The sequence below is a fragment of the Orcinus orca genome, chromosome 7 (assembly GCF_937001465.1).
Source record: "Orcinus orca chromosome 7, mOrcOrc1.1, whole genome shotgun sequence".
Classification (NCBI taxonomy): Eukaryota; Metazoa; Chordata; class Mammalia; order Artiodactyla; family Delphinidae; genus Orcinus; species Orcinus orca.
The window spans coordinates 76,757,943-76,772,005 of record NC_064565.1 but is presented as its reverse complement, the minus strand read 5'-3'; the positions used below and the strand labels follow the sequence as shown (position 1 = coordinate 76,772,005).

The window sequence follows — 14,063 nt, the reverse complement described above, 5'->3', positions numbered from 1 at the left end:
CTCAACCATCCCTTCCACCCAGCTCTTGATCAGTAACAAAAACAAATTTGCTTCCTTTTAGTTTATTGGAGCCAGATATTATAGGACATGAAAAAGTACAGTTTGTAGATATTTCAAGGGGTCATTTATTCTCTCTTCCTGCCTGTGGTCAAGAATTCACTTAAATGATTCTAAATGATTCCTAATATTTTGAGAATTTCATAGAAACGATTATAATATTTTGTAGGGCTTTCTGACATAAAATTGTATCCTCTCAAACCTAAAAGAAAAGAAATTATTAGATTACCATATAAAAGGCAATATAGTATTGCAAAGAGCACAGACTCGGTCAGCCTGGGTTCAAAAACCAGCCCTGCCATTCACTTGCTGTGCAACCTTAGGCAAGTTATTTAACCTCTCTGTGTCTCCCTTTTCTCATCCATTACAATGAAATAATTGTTCTTACCTCATAAAATTGTTATGATTAAATTAATATATTTAAAGCCCTTAGAACAGTACCTGGCTCATAGTAAGCATTTATAAGTGTCTGCTAATGTTATTGTTTGTTATTGCTACTTATGAATATAATTTCTTTTCCCCAGTCAGCTTAAAAGACCTAGAATTACAATCATTGTTAGTTATAAACAATGTTTTCCTACTCAAATAAAGGGAGACTTTAAGTCTCCAGGACTCTATGAGCCTATAACTGAGGCAACCATTAGATAAGTGATTATGTCAAAAGGTGGGACTTAATATATCAAGTTAAAAAAAAATTATAAAACAGTATGTTCTCATTTCTTTTGAAATAAATTGTGTGTGCCGTGTACACACACAGAAGGAAAATATTCTAACAATATTTAGCAAAACAGCTGTGGTTTTCTCTAGTGGTAGGATTAAGAGGATTCTTATTTTTCTGTATTTAAAATTTTTTTCTGCAGCACACATTTTGGTAATATTGTAGTCAAAACAAGGGGAAAAACCCAAGTTGTTTATTAGAATCCAAGGTGTTAATAATGGGGGTAGGGGTGGCGAGGAGAAAGGATGCTATTCTATAGAGGGGAAAAAACCACAGGGGCAAATATTTTGCAATTACATTGGCTGGGACCTTCTTACCTTGTTCTCCATATTCTGTTTTATAACTTCCTGTACCAGTACATCAGCCAGGGTCTTGAAATCAACTGCAAACTTCTTGTTCTTTTCTCCCTCTTTCTTTTCTTCTATCAGCAGCTGGAAGAGGGCTTCCTGTTGCCTGCACGCCCGGGCAATGTTGGCAGCTTTCTCAGAGACACAGAGCAGCTCCCGGAGGATACCTGACATTTCTGAACCTGGCTTTTCAGTTGCAGCGTCTGGTGGAATCGGCACCCACCCTCCGGGCCGTCAGCTGGAAAAGTACAAGAATGTGAAAGAGAAAGCAGTTCAGAGAGTGATGTCAGGGTGCCTCGGCACTGCTAACAACCAATCTGGCAGTCAACTGGTCAGCATGGCTGAACAGCTACTATAGATCACAGTCGCATCCTCCAGGTGGAAGACTAGATATCATCTAAAAATTGAAACTTATTTTTAAAGATCAAAAGAGTTATAGTCTCAAATCCATTATGCAAAGAACTGAATTCTCAGTGAAAGAATTTGAATGAGAATCTACATTATATTTACAAAACCCTAGACCAATAGGCAGGTGGATACACGAGCACAATGTTAAATTAAAGGAAAAGCCAAGTTCACATAATGACCTTCGAATGAGCACACAAGCTTAGCAACAACATTATTAAAGTAGTGCTCTTTCTTTCACCCTTTCCCCCAAAGGAAGAAGGAAGAAGTGAAAGCCCGTTTATCCCATCAGTTTGGGGGCAACTTTCTAAAGTACCAAGCACACCAGCAAGCATGTTTGTGTCCTGCAGGACTCTGGGGTCACACTGGGCTAGCAATCCAGGTGATCTCCCAACCCCAATCACCTTTTTTTTTTTTCTATTAAAAATGTCCCACTAGCTGCGCTGCTCTTCTAGCAAGTTTAAATAATAAAGTGAATTCAAACATGCAACTTGTTGGGACTTGAAAAGTTCTGGCTTCTAAGAGGCATGCTACCACACCTTGACATACCTATCAGGTAATTAGGAGAGAAACATTTCTCAGTTTCAATAGTAGCTGCATTTTACTGAAGGCTTTAATAATTCCTATCTCAGTATTGTGAGAATTATTGTGAGGATTATCAGCCCTGCTTTACAGTCAAGGAAACTGAAGCTCAGAGAAGTTAAGCAACTTGTTTAGGGTTACACAAGACTAACTGGCAGGGCTCACACAGAAGCTCATGCTCTTTATGGGAACATATGTATATGTATAACTGATTCACTTTGTTATAAAGCAGAAACTAACACACCATTGTAAAGCAATTATACTCCAATAAAGATGTAATAAATAAATAAATAAATAAATAAATAGATCTATAAAATAAAATAAAATGAAATAAAAAAAGAAGTTCCTTTAATGGACTCTAGGAGGCTGAGAATTAGTACAACAATGAAGATGTCAATGCAAAGGAGTTAATTGTGAATTGTCATAGCCGTTTTGTCTTAATCGGGTCTGCTTTAAAAAATATATGCTATTTTCTTAAGATTATGGGTCAACCACCCTAAGAAAATATGTCCAACCTCAATAGTAATAAAAGGAAAGTGAATAAAAACAATGAAACATCCTACTCCACTATTAGATGGACAAAACTGGTTTTAAAGTTAATTTTCATTCTTGCAGATGTGGTGAAACAGGTGCTGATACTCTGCTAATGGGCGTGCAAACAAGTGGGTTTCCACAGGGCAATTTGAGAAAAATGTATCAAGATCCTTAGAAATGTTATTACCTTTAGCCAGTAACTCCAGTCTGGCCCTATTTTGTGTTAAGTCACAGTTGTGTTAAAATATTTCCACAGAAGGATTAGTATTATTGACAGCAGCAAAAAGTTAAAAATAATCTTAAACATTGGTGCAATGTAAGATAGACTACAATGTAGTTCTTAAAATAATATTTTAGAAGAATATTTAATAGGGATATGTTAATGTTATAATATTAAATGTATATATAGTATCATAGTATGTTCCTAATTTGTGTTTATACACACATGCACTCTGTTTATATAGAGAGAGTTTGAAAGGCTAGTAGGTGATGTTTTAATGATAAACAGACGTTTAATGGTAATTATCACTAGGTACTAGAATTGTGGAGGATTTTTTTCATTATGCTTTTCTATAATTTTCAAATATTCTACAATAAATATATACTGCTTTTCTAATAAGAAATTATATTTTAAAATATCTTGGAACAATTAAGCACGAAGGACAAGAATTCCAATTCCTGGAGATAACTGTCCAAAGTGGTACTGTAGTGACAACACAAATATCAGGTAGTAGAGATGATAGAGTTAAAAATTAAACAAAAACACCTGCCTACCTAAATGCCTTTTCCCCCCAAGGATTGAATAATATGTTAAAAAAATTCACTTTGGTTGACTTAAACCTCAACATTAAGAAAAACGGTTATATTAATACAGCTGAGGCACTTTGACTTAGAAACAATTTATGGTATCTGCATGCTCTAAATTATAAGTTATATATAATGTATACACACATGGATACATACATATCAGTAGAATACAGAAGCTCCAAGTGTATAAATTCAATAACTTTGATTATTTTGATATCTTGGTACATGTTATGAGGTTATTGTAAGTAAAGGAAAAAGAATCAATGAACTAACCGTACCTAAGCAGCTTTTTATCTTAAAAGCACCATGAAGATTTTAAGGAGTCCAGTTTGAAAACTTTCTAAATTAACAATACCAGTATTGTCTATTTTACTCAACTTTGTTAAAGTCAATTTTTTTTTTTTTTTTTGGTAAAAGAAACACCATACCACCACACCATTGGATAACCAAGAATCTCTCCCTATGACGCCCTCAGAACACTCAGGTGAGTTACTCACACAGGCTACAATCTCCAGGCACCACCACCACCCTTCTCACACGGAAAACTCACCAACTTAGTCCTGATAAGTTTCTATACAGCTGCCCAGAGATCTGGAGTTTCTCACCTTTGAACCTGACCTTTAGTTCCTCAATAATGACCATTCTCACTTCACCTGAGCACAGCAACTTGACCAATGGGGGAAAAAACAGCAGCTCTAAACTTTAGTCCTGTAATTAACAGGTGCACAGATTTTAAGAATTCATCATAACACAGTAAATCAGATTTTTCAGTTCCAAAGTTATCCCAGCACTCAACCTTAATCACCTTTTATTCTGAACCTAGAAAACACTACGGTGTCTTGTCAAGCTCCAGGTTGAACACGCAGTTTCAGTTTAGGACTAGGCTTTCTCCAGCCATCCTATAGAACCCAGAACTTCTTTAGCTCCAGGGTCCTAACCCCCTAAAAAAAAATCTCTCACAGCTATCAACATGTACATGCAAGACTTTCTAACTAATTTGCATAGCTAGCCTGCTACTTTCTGGCTGAATGGACTATTTCCTCCAAATGAATGAGCCACGGTCCTCTGTGCTTCTCTCTGTAAGCTGCTTCCGTATCTTTCTCCATCTGTCCTCAATTCAATTCACTCAGCCAGGCCACAACACTCAAGGGCATAATGGACAATTTGCCCTCACTTTGAAGGACTCAACTTGAGAGAAACTGAGGGCTACATCCAATACAGAATTTCTTCGAGTTTATTAATAGCTTGTATTAACACTCATGGAAATTATCATTCAGATGATTTTTAAAAGCAAGTTTATATATGCGTTATTGGGCTTCCCTGGTGGCACAGTGGTTAAGAATCCGCCTGCCAATGCAGGGGACACGGGTTCGAGCCCTGGTCCGGGACGATCCCACATGTGGGGGAGCAACTAAGCCTGTGAGCCACAACTACTGAGCCTGCACTCTAGAGCCCATGCGCCACATCTACTGAAGCCCGTGTGCTCTAGAGCCCGTGCTCCGCAACGAGAGAAGCCACAGCAATGAGAAGCCCACGCTCGCTGCAACTAGAGAAAGCTGTGCACAGCAGTGAAGATCCAACACAGCCAAAAATAATAATAAATAAATATAAATAAATAAAAATTTAAAAAAATGTATATATGCGTTATTGATCTAAGTTGGCTTTATTTAAACATTTCAAATACTTTAAATGAAAATTATTATAGATTCATGATTAGTAAGTTATGACATTTACCATAATTTAATTGCTTTGAATATAGAAGAAATTCCTTTGGATTAGTATTTAATAGGTATTCTGGCAACCGCGTGTTAGAATTACCTAAGGCGCCTATTAAAAAGACAGATTTCTGGGGCTCCATCCCAACTTAGTGAATCCGAATTGCTGGGGACAGGGTCCAGGAATCTGTAGTTTTGTCAGCCTCCTAGATGATGCTAAACACTGAGATTTAATAGCTACTGTTCTTTAGGCTGTTCATTCATCTTTAATACTATGCTGGTAATTTCAGGGGGGCTGGCACCTGGTGGCCAGATATCTTGGTGAAACCATGTGCTAACAGTTATTCATATGCAGAGAAAAAGCCCAAGTTAAAATAATAATCGCTAACATTTATTAGGTACTTACTATATGGCAGGCATCCTTCCAAGCAATTTACATATGTTTTTACATATGTTAATTCGTTTAATTCTCACACAACCCTACGGAGAAGGTACTATTACCTCTATTTTACTGATAAAGAAACTGAGGCACAGGAGGGTAAATAATTTGCCCAAAATCACACAGCTAGGAAGTGGCTGGGACAAGATTCAAGCCCAGGTGAAACAGCAGAAACCCAGTTTTATTGACTAGAGCACACTGTTAGCCAGTGCTCTAGCCAATAAAATCCTTTCATAAATTGTTAGCTGTTAACTAAGGGAAGAAATGAGCAATCACTGGACAAATAATCACAAGAATATTATTATTATAAGGTATATTATATAGCAAAAAGGAGAGAAACACACACACCTCCCTGATAGCTGTCAGTAGTTTGATTATTAAAAAATCACTATTTGATACTCACTTTTCTTCTGCTCTCAGGAAAACCTTTCCCCTAGCTGATCTTCAGTCTCAGTGTAAACCATCTTTGCTGGATAATAAAAGCTCATCTATGTTCTACTGATATCTCTCTTGACTGGCTGTCTTGGCATGAGGGGCGGGGAGGGGGTCAGCTCATGCCGAATACCTAATTCCTCTTGTATTTGTTTGCTAGGGCTGCCATAACTAAGTGCCACAGTCTGGGTGGCTTAAACAACAAATTTATTTTCTCACAGTTCTGCAGACTGGAAGTCCAAGACCAAGGTGTCAGCAGGGCTGGTTTCTCCTTGGCTTGCAGACAGACTTTCCTCTGTGGACGAGCATCCGTGGGAGTCTATCCCTCTTTTATAAAGACTCCATTCAGATTGGATTAGGGCCCACCCATATGACCTCACTTAACCTTGAACTGAGTTAAGTTAAAGGCCCTATCTCCAAATACAGTCACATTATGAGGTACTGGAGAGTTAGGGCTTCAACGTACAAATTGAGAGAGAATACAATTTAGCCCAAAGAGACCTTGCTAATCTTAGCAAATGCCAACCCAATCTATTCCTTTGTCTTCTTTTTTTCTGGCCAAACAGGGAACTGGGGTAGGGTTCTCTTTCCTGTTTATGTGGTCAATAAGTTTAATTCTGTAAGACAATCTTTCCCACTCAGAGCTACTCACTTTAACAGCCAAATCATTAATGATCAGTGAACATTGAAATACTCTTATAAGCCTTATTTTGTGACAACCCATTTCAAGTCACATTTGAGCAGAACAGGTTTAAAGATGTTACATTCCTCACCATCTCAGACCAAATGTATATCTACATGTTTACATAAGATCGTGTCACAGTGTCAGATAGAAACAGTCTCTTTAGCTTTTAGGGAATTTTCACATCTATTAGAGAAACACTGAGTAAACTGAAGTAAGCCAATTAGAAAAAAAAAACAGCTTTTAAGACTTTTCCTGGAAGCCCAAATCTCTCTACAAAGACAAAACTCAATTTTAATTTCTGACCATCTTATCATCTCATCAGAACACCAGATATTAAAAATCATATCTGAATAATATACACATATTTCAGACGTGATAAACAGTAAAATGGGAAAGACATAGGCTTCGGAATCAGATAGACCTGGGTTGAAAACCAGGGCTCTGCCATCAACTAGCTGTGTGGCATCTGGTAATTTACCTACCCTCTCTGAGCCTCTCTCTTCATCTGTAATATGAAGATAATACAAATCTTGCAGGGACATTGTGAAGATCAAAAGAGGTATTTCTGGAAAAGTACCAAGCACAGAGCCTTGCGTATAGTAGATGACAAATGACAGCTATGACTATTAAATACAACTTCACAGAACCCACAATCACAGTCCTTACTTGAAAAATAAGAAGTTGGCAACTTTATAGGGGTCACTGAAATCTTTTCTGAAAATTTACTACTCCATTAAATCTAAAAGCCTGGAAACTACTTGTAATTCTTTGAATGACCCAGAAAAAAGTTCCTTTATGCAGGCCAGATCTGATTGCTTCAGTTTCTGGGTGTCTGGGTGGAAACTTTGGCTCCCAGAGGCTGAAGACTACTCTGGCTTCATGGTAGACCATCTACAGATGGCTCAGGAGGGTCACTATTCCGTCAAGGGGGATATTTTGTCGGGAAATTTGTGGAGATTCTAGAGCCAAGGGTGTCTGTTTTTGTGTGATGAGCCTGCTTGTACCAGAACCTGGCCATGCCCTTGTGTTGCTCACGGTGACAGAAATGTGACAACATAGATAAGGGCCCTCAACAAAACAGACCTGCTCACTAATGAATAGGCAAGTAGGTCAAAGCATTTCTGTTGACATTCATTTCTTCCTGCAGATAACCTACTACTTTTACAGAGCCCACAATTTTGCCCATTAGACAATGACTCCACACCATCCTCACAATTCATAAACTGAATTCAGTCTGTCACTCATCCTCTGAAGACTGGCAATTTGAAATTACTGTGTGGTGGCCCTGCCTGACTGCTATTGCTGTTGGGGTCCAACTTCCATGAAATACCTGGGTGCTTTACAAGAAGTGTTTTTGGTGACCTCTCTCAAAGGGGTGCAGCTGGCCAGGACTCTCCCTAGGTGGGCACATGCTGCAGGGCTGGCCAAGGCTCTAAATTAGCTCACATTGCTATTGTGGGGGAAACAGAGACCTTGTTCCTCTTCCCCTTCCAGGTTAGGGCTGCTTTAGGGAGTAGTTTAAAGAATGGAAGCTGCCAGAAAGGATGGGGAACAGAAGTGGGCCCACACAAAGTATGTAATGGGCTCAACTGGAGTAACCAACGATGGCTAAAGTGCAACTTGCTAACAATAGCCTCCCCTGACATCCATAGGAGACACTCATCTACCCACTTGGTTACCTAGGCCAGAAGGAAAACTGTACCACAAGCATTAACAGGCATTTACAAACACTACCTTTTAGGTCATTGGAAACTGAATTGTCCTTCCAGTGTATGAGCTTTGCTCAACTTTCAGATATTTGATCATCACACATTTCTCAGAATCCACTAAGCAGTACAGCATGGGACTGCCTGTACTTCTTTAGTGCTGTTTCACTTCGATCTCTGCGATGTTGCTGTCATCACTTCATAGTCTCTGATTAAGTTTAGCATTTTAGTGGCTGATTTCCCACCATCTGTCCATGTACTCCCATGCTCTGGGCAGATCATTAATTTGCACATGCTGTTCCCTCTGGCTGACATGCCCTTCCTCCTGCCTTATGCCTAATGTCTACTCACCTTCTCAGAATCAGTTCAAGGGCAAGAAACTTGAACAGATACTTCATAAAAGAAGATGTTCAAATGGCCAATAAATATATGGAAAGATAGTGTAACTTGTTAATAATCAGGAAAATGCAACTTAAAAGTTGCAACAGGGTATCACTGCATGTCCAACCGAATAGCTAAAAGTAAAGATTGAAAATGTCAAGGTTTGATGAGGATGTAGAGCAATGAGACTCATACTGCTGGTGTGAATGAAATTGGTACAACCCTGTTGGAAAATTGTTTATAATTTGTTGAATATAAGCATAACCTATGACCTAGTAATTTCTCTTATAGACTTGTACTCAACAGAAATTCCTGCACATATACATTAAAAGACATGTACAAGAATATTTATGATCAGCATAATTTGTTGCAGTAACCTCACACTAGAAATAACCCGAGTGACCGTCAACACTAAAATGAAATAAACTGTGGCATACTTGCAAAAGAAAATACTATACAGCAGTGAGAATTAATGAATTATTGCTATAGGCAGCAACGCGGATGCATCTCACAAAAACATACTGTTGAGTGAAAGAAGTCAGACACAAAAAATATACGTGGAGCAATTTAATTTAGTTGAAGTTCAAAAAAAGGCAAAACTAACTTATGGTGTTAGAAGTTGCAGTGGTGGTTACCCTTGGAGAAGGAGGGATTATTGATGGGTAAATGATGGGGCTTTTAGGCACTGGGAATGTTCTAGATCTGGGTGATGGTTACATGGGTGGGTTGACTTTGTGTACATTCATCAAGCTACACCCTTAGGACTTGCATACTTTTCTGTATGTATTTCTATTTAGATAGAAAGTTTTTTAAAGGGTGTGTGTGTGGAGAGAGAGTTGGCTCCTCCAGGAGCCATGCCTGACCCTCCACCTTGGGTACCTGGACCATAGGAGAACGGAGGCAGGACAAATCTCTATCCCAGCTCTCCAACACACTGTACATTGGTTTGCTTATCTATGCCCTTGTCTGGCAGGAGATTTAAACGTGCATGGTTTCTTATGACTCTTAGCGCATACCTCAGGGGTGTTCAATAAATGTTGGCTTATGAATTTTCTCTTAGCTTTGTAAATATAGAATTCATCTTTGTCATATTGTTTATTATACGTGTATTTTAACAGCATTACCCAGGTGCCATTAGGCACGTGGGCCCATATTTATTTATATCAAAGTCTACATATATTCTACATTCATTTACAAAAAAAAACAAAGCTGTATCTGGATGACTAGCAACTGAACCACATTTTTGAGCACCAAATTGGAATCTGATATTATGCTCTGACATCTGGAGGTGACCTATCTTGATTAATTTTGTTGATTAAATAGCCAAAAATGGTAAGTTTAATTTGGTTTTGTTAGAGAAGACATTAAATATGGGATATGTAAATCCATCTATTTAACCTTCACATTTCTCCCTCCCTTCTTCCCATTCTTCAAACAGTGTTGACATAACATGCCCATTTCTAAGCTGATCAGTCTACCTCACCCTAGTAAGGCTACTGTTGTACCACATTAGCCCACATTTTTGCTCACTGCTGCTGCTCAAAGCAATAGACCACAAAGAAGTCCTCTATCCTCAAATGTTGTTCTGGTAGCTTGTAAATGGGAGCTTGTGCTAAAGTAGTGTCTCCCAAATTAGTAAGATCAAGAATCAATTGAAACACTCATTAAAAATACAGATTTTTAGACTTTTCCCCTGGAGATATTGATCCAGTAAATCTGGGTTGAGGACAGGCAACGTCACTCATCTAATTTTTATTTGACAATTTAAGGGAACACCAGGTGCAACAGTCAGCTCTGTCTCTCACTAGTTATTCAGGAGCAGAACAGGGAAAGCTATAGCTACTGCGCCTAAGAATAATGGCCTTGGTCGGCTAAGGGTCAACTATATTGTCTCTTTTGTAACAAAAATTAAATGCTGGAAAAAAAATGCAAGTTGACCTACATAATAAGTATTCCACATTAGCATAATACTTGCCTAAAGTATACATTTCAATGTCTTCCCAGAATGCATTTGAAAAGTATGAAAAAATATTCCATTTAGAAATACTTTTAAATTTGTTAGTGGCCCTTTTCTATCCTCTTCTCGGGAGTGAGAAACACTTTCACTAAATAGAAACTCTTTTCTATCTGCTGTCTTCCAACTATATGCTTAAACTTTTATATGCTAAGAGATATTTTTTTTTTTTTTGCCACAAACTTAAGAGATTTTATTTTTTTATTTATTTATTTATTTTTTTTAAACATCTTTATTGGAGCATAATTGCTTTACAATGGTATGTTAGTTTCAGCTTCACAACGAAATGAATCAGTTATATATATACATATGTTCCCATATCTCTTCCTGCTTGCGTCACCCTCCCTCCCACCCTCCCTATCCCACCCCTCCAGGCAGTCACAAAGCACCGAGCTGATCTCCCTGTGCTATGCGGCTGCTTCCCACTAGCTATCTACCTTACGTTTGGTAGTGTATACATGTCCATGCCTCTTTATTGCTTTGTCACCGTTTTAGCATACAACCGAGGTGTCACAAACGAAACCTGAAATCACATAGAATATAAAAAAATGGAAGAAGATTCAGTGTAGCTATCTTAACTGTGGGAAAGAATAAATATTTTTAAAAATACAGATTTAATGCCTAATTCAAGGCAAAAAGAAAGATGTATGGCTTGTAGAAACTTTTCCAGCAGAATATTATTTATAGTTTTGATAATTGTTAATCTTATCGGTAATTGTATTAGTCTTCAAATCCATTTTGAACGTTTCCTTTTGCATGTAACGTTTTTCAGTCATTTTATCTTTTCTTTTGAACTTTTGCAACACTTACTTTCCGTACCAACTCATTTAACACTTGCCTTTTATGGTCTACGTGGGCCACCGTGGGTGTGTGGTAGAAAGAGCCTTGTTTAGGCCACAGGGGAGCTGGTTCTTAGGCTCTGCTTGGCCTTTAACCAACCAGGTGTAAAACCCTGGCCACATGTGTAAGCTCTCAGGGACTTGTTTTCCTCATTTCTGTAAACATAAAAAAGGAAAAGAAAGAAGGGACAGAGAGGTTGGAGGGAATGATTTCTATGGTCTGTCCCAGTTCAAAACTTCTCTATTTTTTTATATCCACTTTCCATATAAAAGAGGTTGGGGGGCTTCCCTGGTGGTGCAGTGGTTGAGAGTCCACCTGCCGATGCAAGGGACACGGGTTCGTGCCCCAGTCCGGGAGGATCCCCCATGCCGCGGAGCGGCTGGGCCCGTGAGCCATGGCCGTTGAGCCTGCACGTCCGGAGACTGTGCTCCGCAATGGGAGAGGCCACGACGGTGAGAGGCCCGCATTCAGCAAAAAAAAAAAAAAGAAAAGAAAAAAAGAAAAAAAAAAGAGGTTGGGGACTATTATTCAGCCTTAAAAAGGAATGAGATTCCGGTACCTGCCTCAACATGGATCAACCTTGGAAACATTATGCTAAGTGAAAGAAGCCAGACTTAAAAGAACAAATATTGTATAATTCCACTTGTATGGGGTACTCAGAATAGTCAAATTCATAGAGACAGAAGGTAGGACGGTGGTTACCGGGGCTGGGAGGAGGTTATGGGGAGTTATTGTTTAAAGGATCCAGAGTTTCACTTTGGGATGATAAAAAAGCTCTGGAGATGGATAGCGGTGATGGTTGCATAACAATGGTAACGTACTTAATGCAAGTGAATTGCACACTTGGAAATGGTCAAAATGGTAAATTTTATGTCATATATATATTTTTTACTACAATTTTTTAAAGGGTAAAATACAAATAAAATTACAGGTTCAAAAAAAATGTACATTTTTAAGGCTTTTGATGTTTATCATCTACCTAATTTGTTGGTTGAATGAAAAAAAAAGTTGGGGCGGGGTCATGAAAATTAAGTTGAAAGAGGGCACTAGGCTCTTTGCCTTGTAGTTGATTTTGCACTGCAATCATGCTGGTTTTTATACTTAGTGTGTTTATAGGCTACAGCAGTTTGGGTTAATGAACATTATTAGGAAGGCCTAAGCCCCACCCCCCCATGCCTGCCCTTGGGGCACCATTGTTCTCTCTCTGATAGGCTGTAGGTTCCCTGGGAGCAGGATACACAATTTTTCCATCTCCTCATGATACACAGTGGGAGTTCTGTAACTTAATTGACTGATTTTCATTCCGTTAGAGATAAACATGTTTAAAAGGATTTTCTTGCACTAAAATTAATCTGTAAGGGATTATTCATTATGCAAATTTTAGGATGATAACTGTTAGGAAACATGATTCAAACGAGTTCTTTACAGAACTTCTTAGAAGATGGTTATTATTATTTATTTCTGCAGTGATAAATTACATGACCTAAAATATATTCTCTGAATATTATAGCAAGAAAGTAAAGGTCAGCGATCACATTGTGTATCATTTTGGCAGGCTGGGTTTATGGCAGCATATCTTTTATCATTCTACTTCCATTTTGTAGAGGTAAATGTTTATTTTTAACAGATATTGACAAATGTTGAATACAACAATACATAATACTGAATGTAACATATGCCTTCAAAGGAACATAAAGTGATAGAAAAATATTTATAGTACCTTTTACTTGAAAAGGTCTAAGTACTAAAACGATATAAATGGCTCATTAAAGCCACTTCAATATACAAATATACTCAATGCTCTTGCATTCTTGCTAATGCTGCAACCATAGATTAATGTCTAAGCTAGTTACTATTTACCTTTTTGATCTGAGTTTTCATTTCTATTTCCCCCATTCTTTGCTATTCATGAAGCTTACAATCAACCAGTTTTTAAAACAGACCTTTCATGATTCCCAGATCAAACTGGGATTACATGTGGTTATATGTGATTCTTGCAAATTCTCAGGAATTAACTAGAGGGGTTTTCTAGAACTTGGAAGATAAGATCCTATTTTTAAAACTACTGATGATAAAAAAATCTTTTTAAGTACATTAGGATTACCTTAAGCAATATTAAATAACATTTTCCTTTAGTCATTTGAATTTAATCCTGTGCAATTTGTTACAACTCTCATTTGCATCGAGGGAAACCTAACCATCATCACTCTGTAAAGAAGACAAATTTAAGTATCTATTTAAAAAGTTAGTAAATATTTACATTAATTTAAACTTGGATAATTAAGTTAAAATTTTTTTAACATTTAGTTGATTAAAAATAAAAACAAGAAAGCAAAACAACCCTTCTCCACCCCTAAAACAAAAGAAAAGAAAAAAAAAAGAAAAGCAAAATAAAAGAGAA

The 14,063-nt window shown here is 37.7% G+C and overlaps 2 protein-coding genes across 7 annotated transcripts in view; both read right to left on the bottom strand.

The window, feature by feature from the left end:
* The window catches only part of PMS1 (PMS1 homolog 1, mismatch repair system component), a 596,068-nt gene that overhangs the window by 97,908 nt on the left and 484,097 nt on the right, over nucleotides 1–14,063 (bottom strand). The gene's annotated exons all lie outside the window — the stretch shown is intronic.
* The window catches only part of INPP1 (inositol polyphosphate-1-phosphatase), a 34,904-nt gene that overhangs the window by 9,302 nt on the left and 11,539 nt on the right, over nucleotides 1–14,063 (bottom strand). For 4 of the 6 annotated variants that reach the window (XM_049712154.1, XM_004276939.3, XM_033400293.2 and 1 more), the window contains exon 2: nucleotides 1,093–1,360. In XM_049712154.1, coding sequence (XP_049568111.1) covers nucleotides 1,093–1,296 — 204 coding nt within the window. In that variant the 5' untranslated portion in view covers nucleotides 1,297–1,360. Of the gene's footprint in view, nucleotides 1–1,092; nucleotides 1,361–4,055; nucleotides 4,076–14,063 lie in introns of those variants that run through there. The other 2 variants (XM_033400295.2, XM_033400296.2) reach the window with 2 other exon arrangements.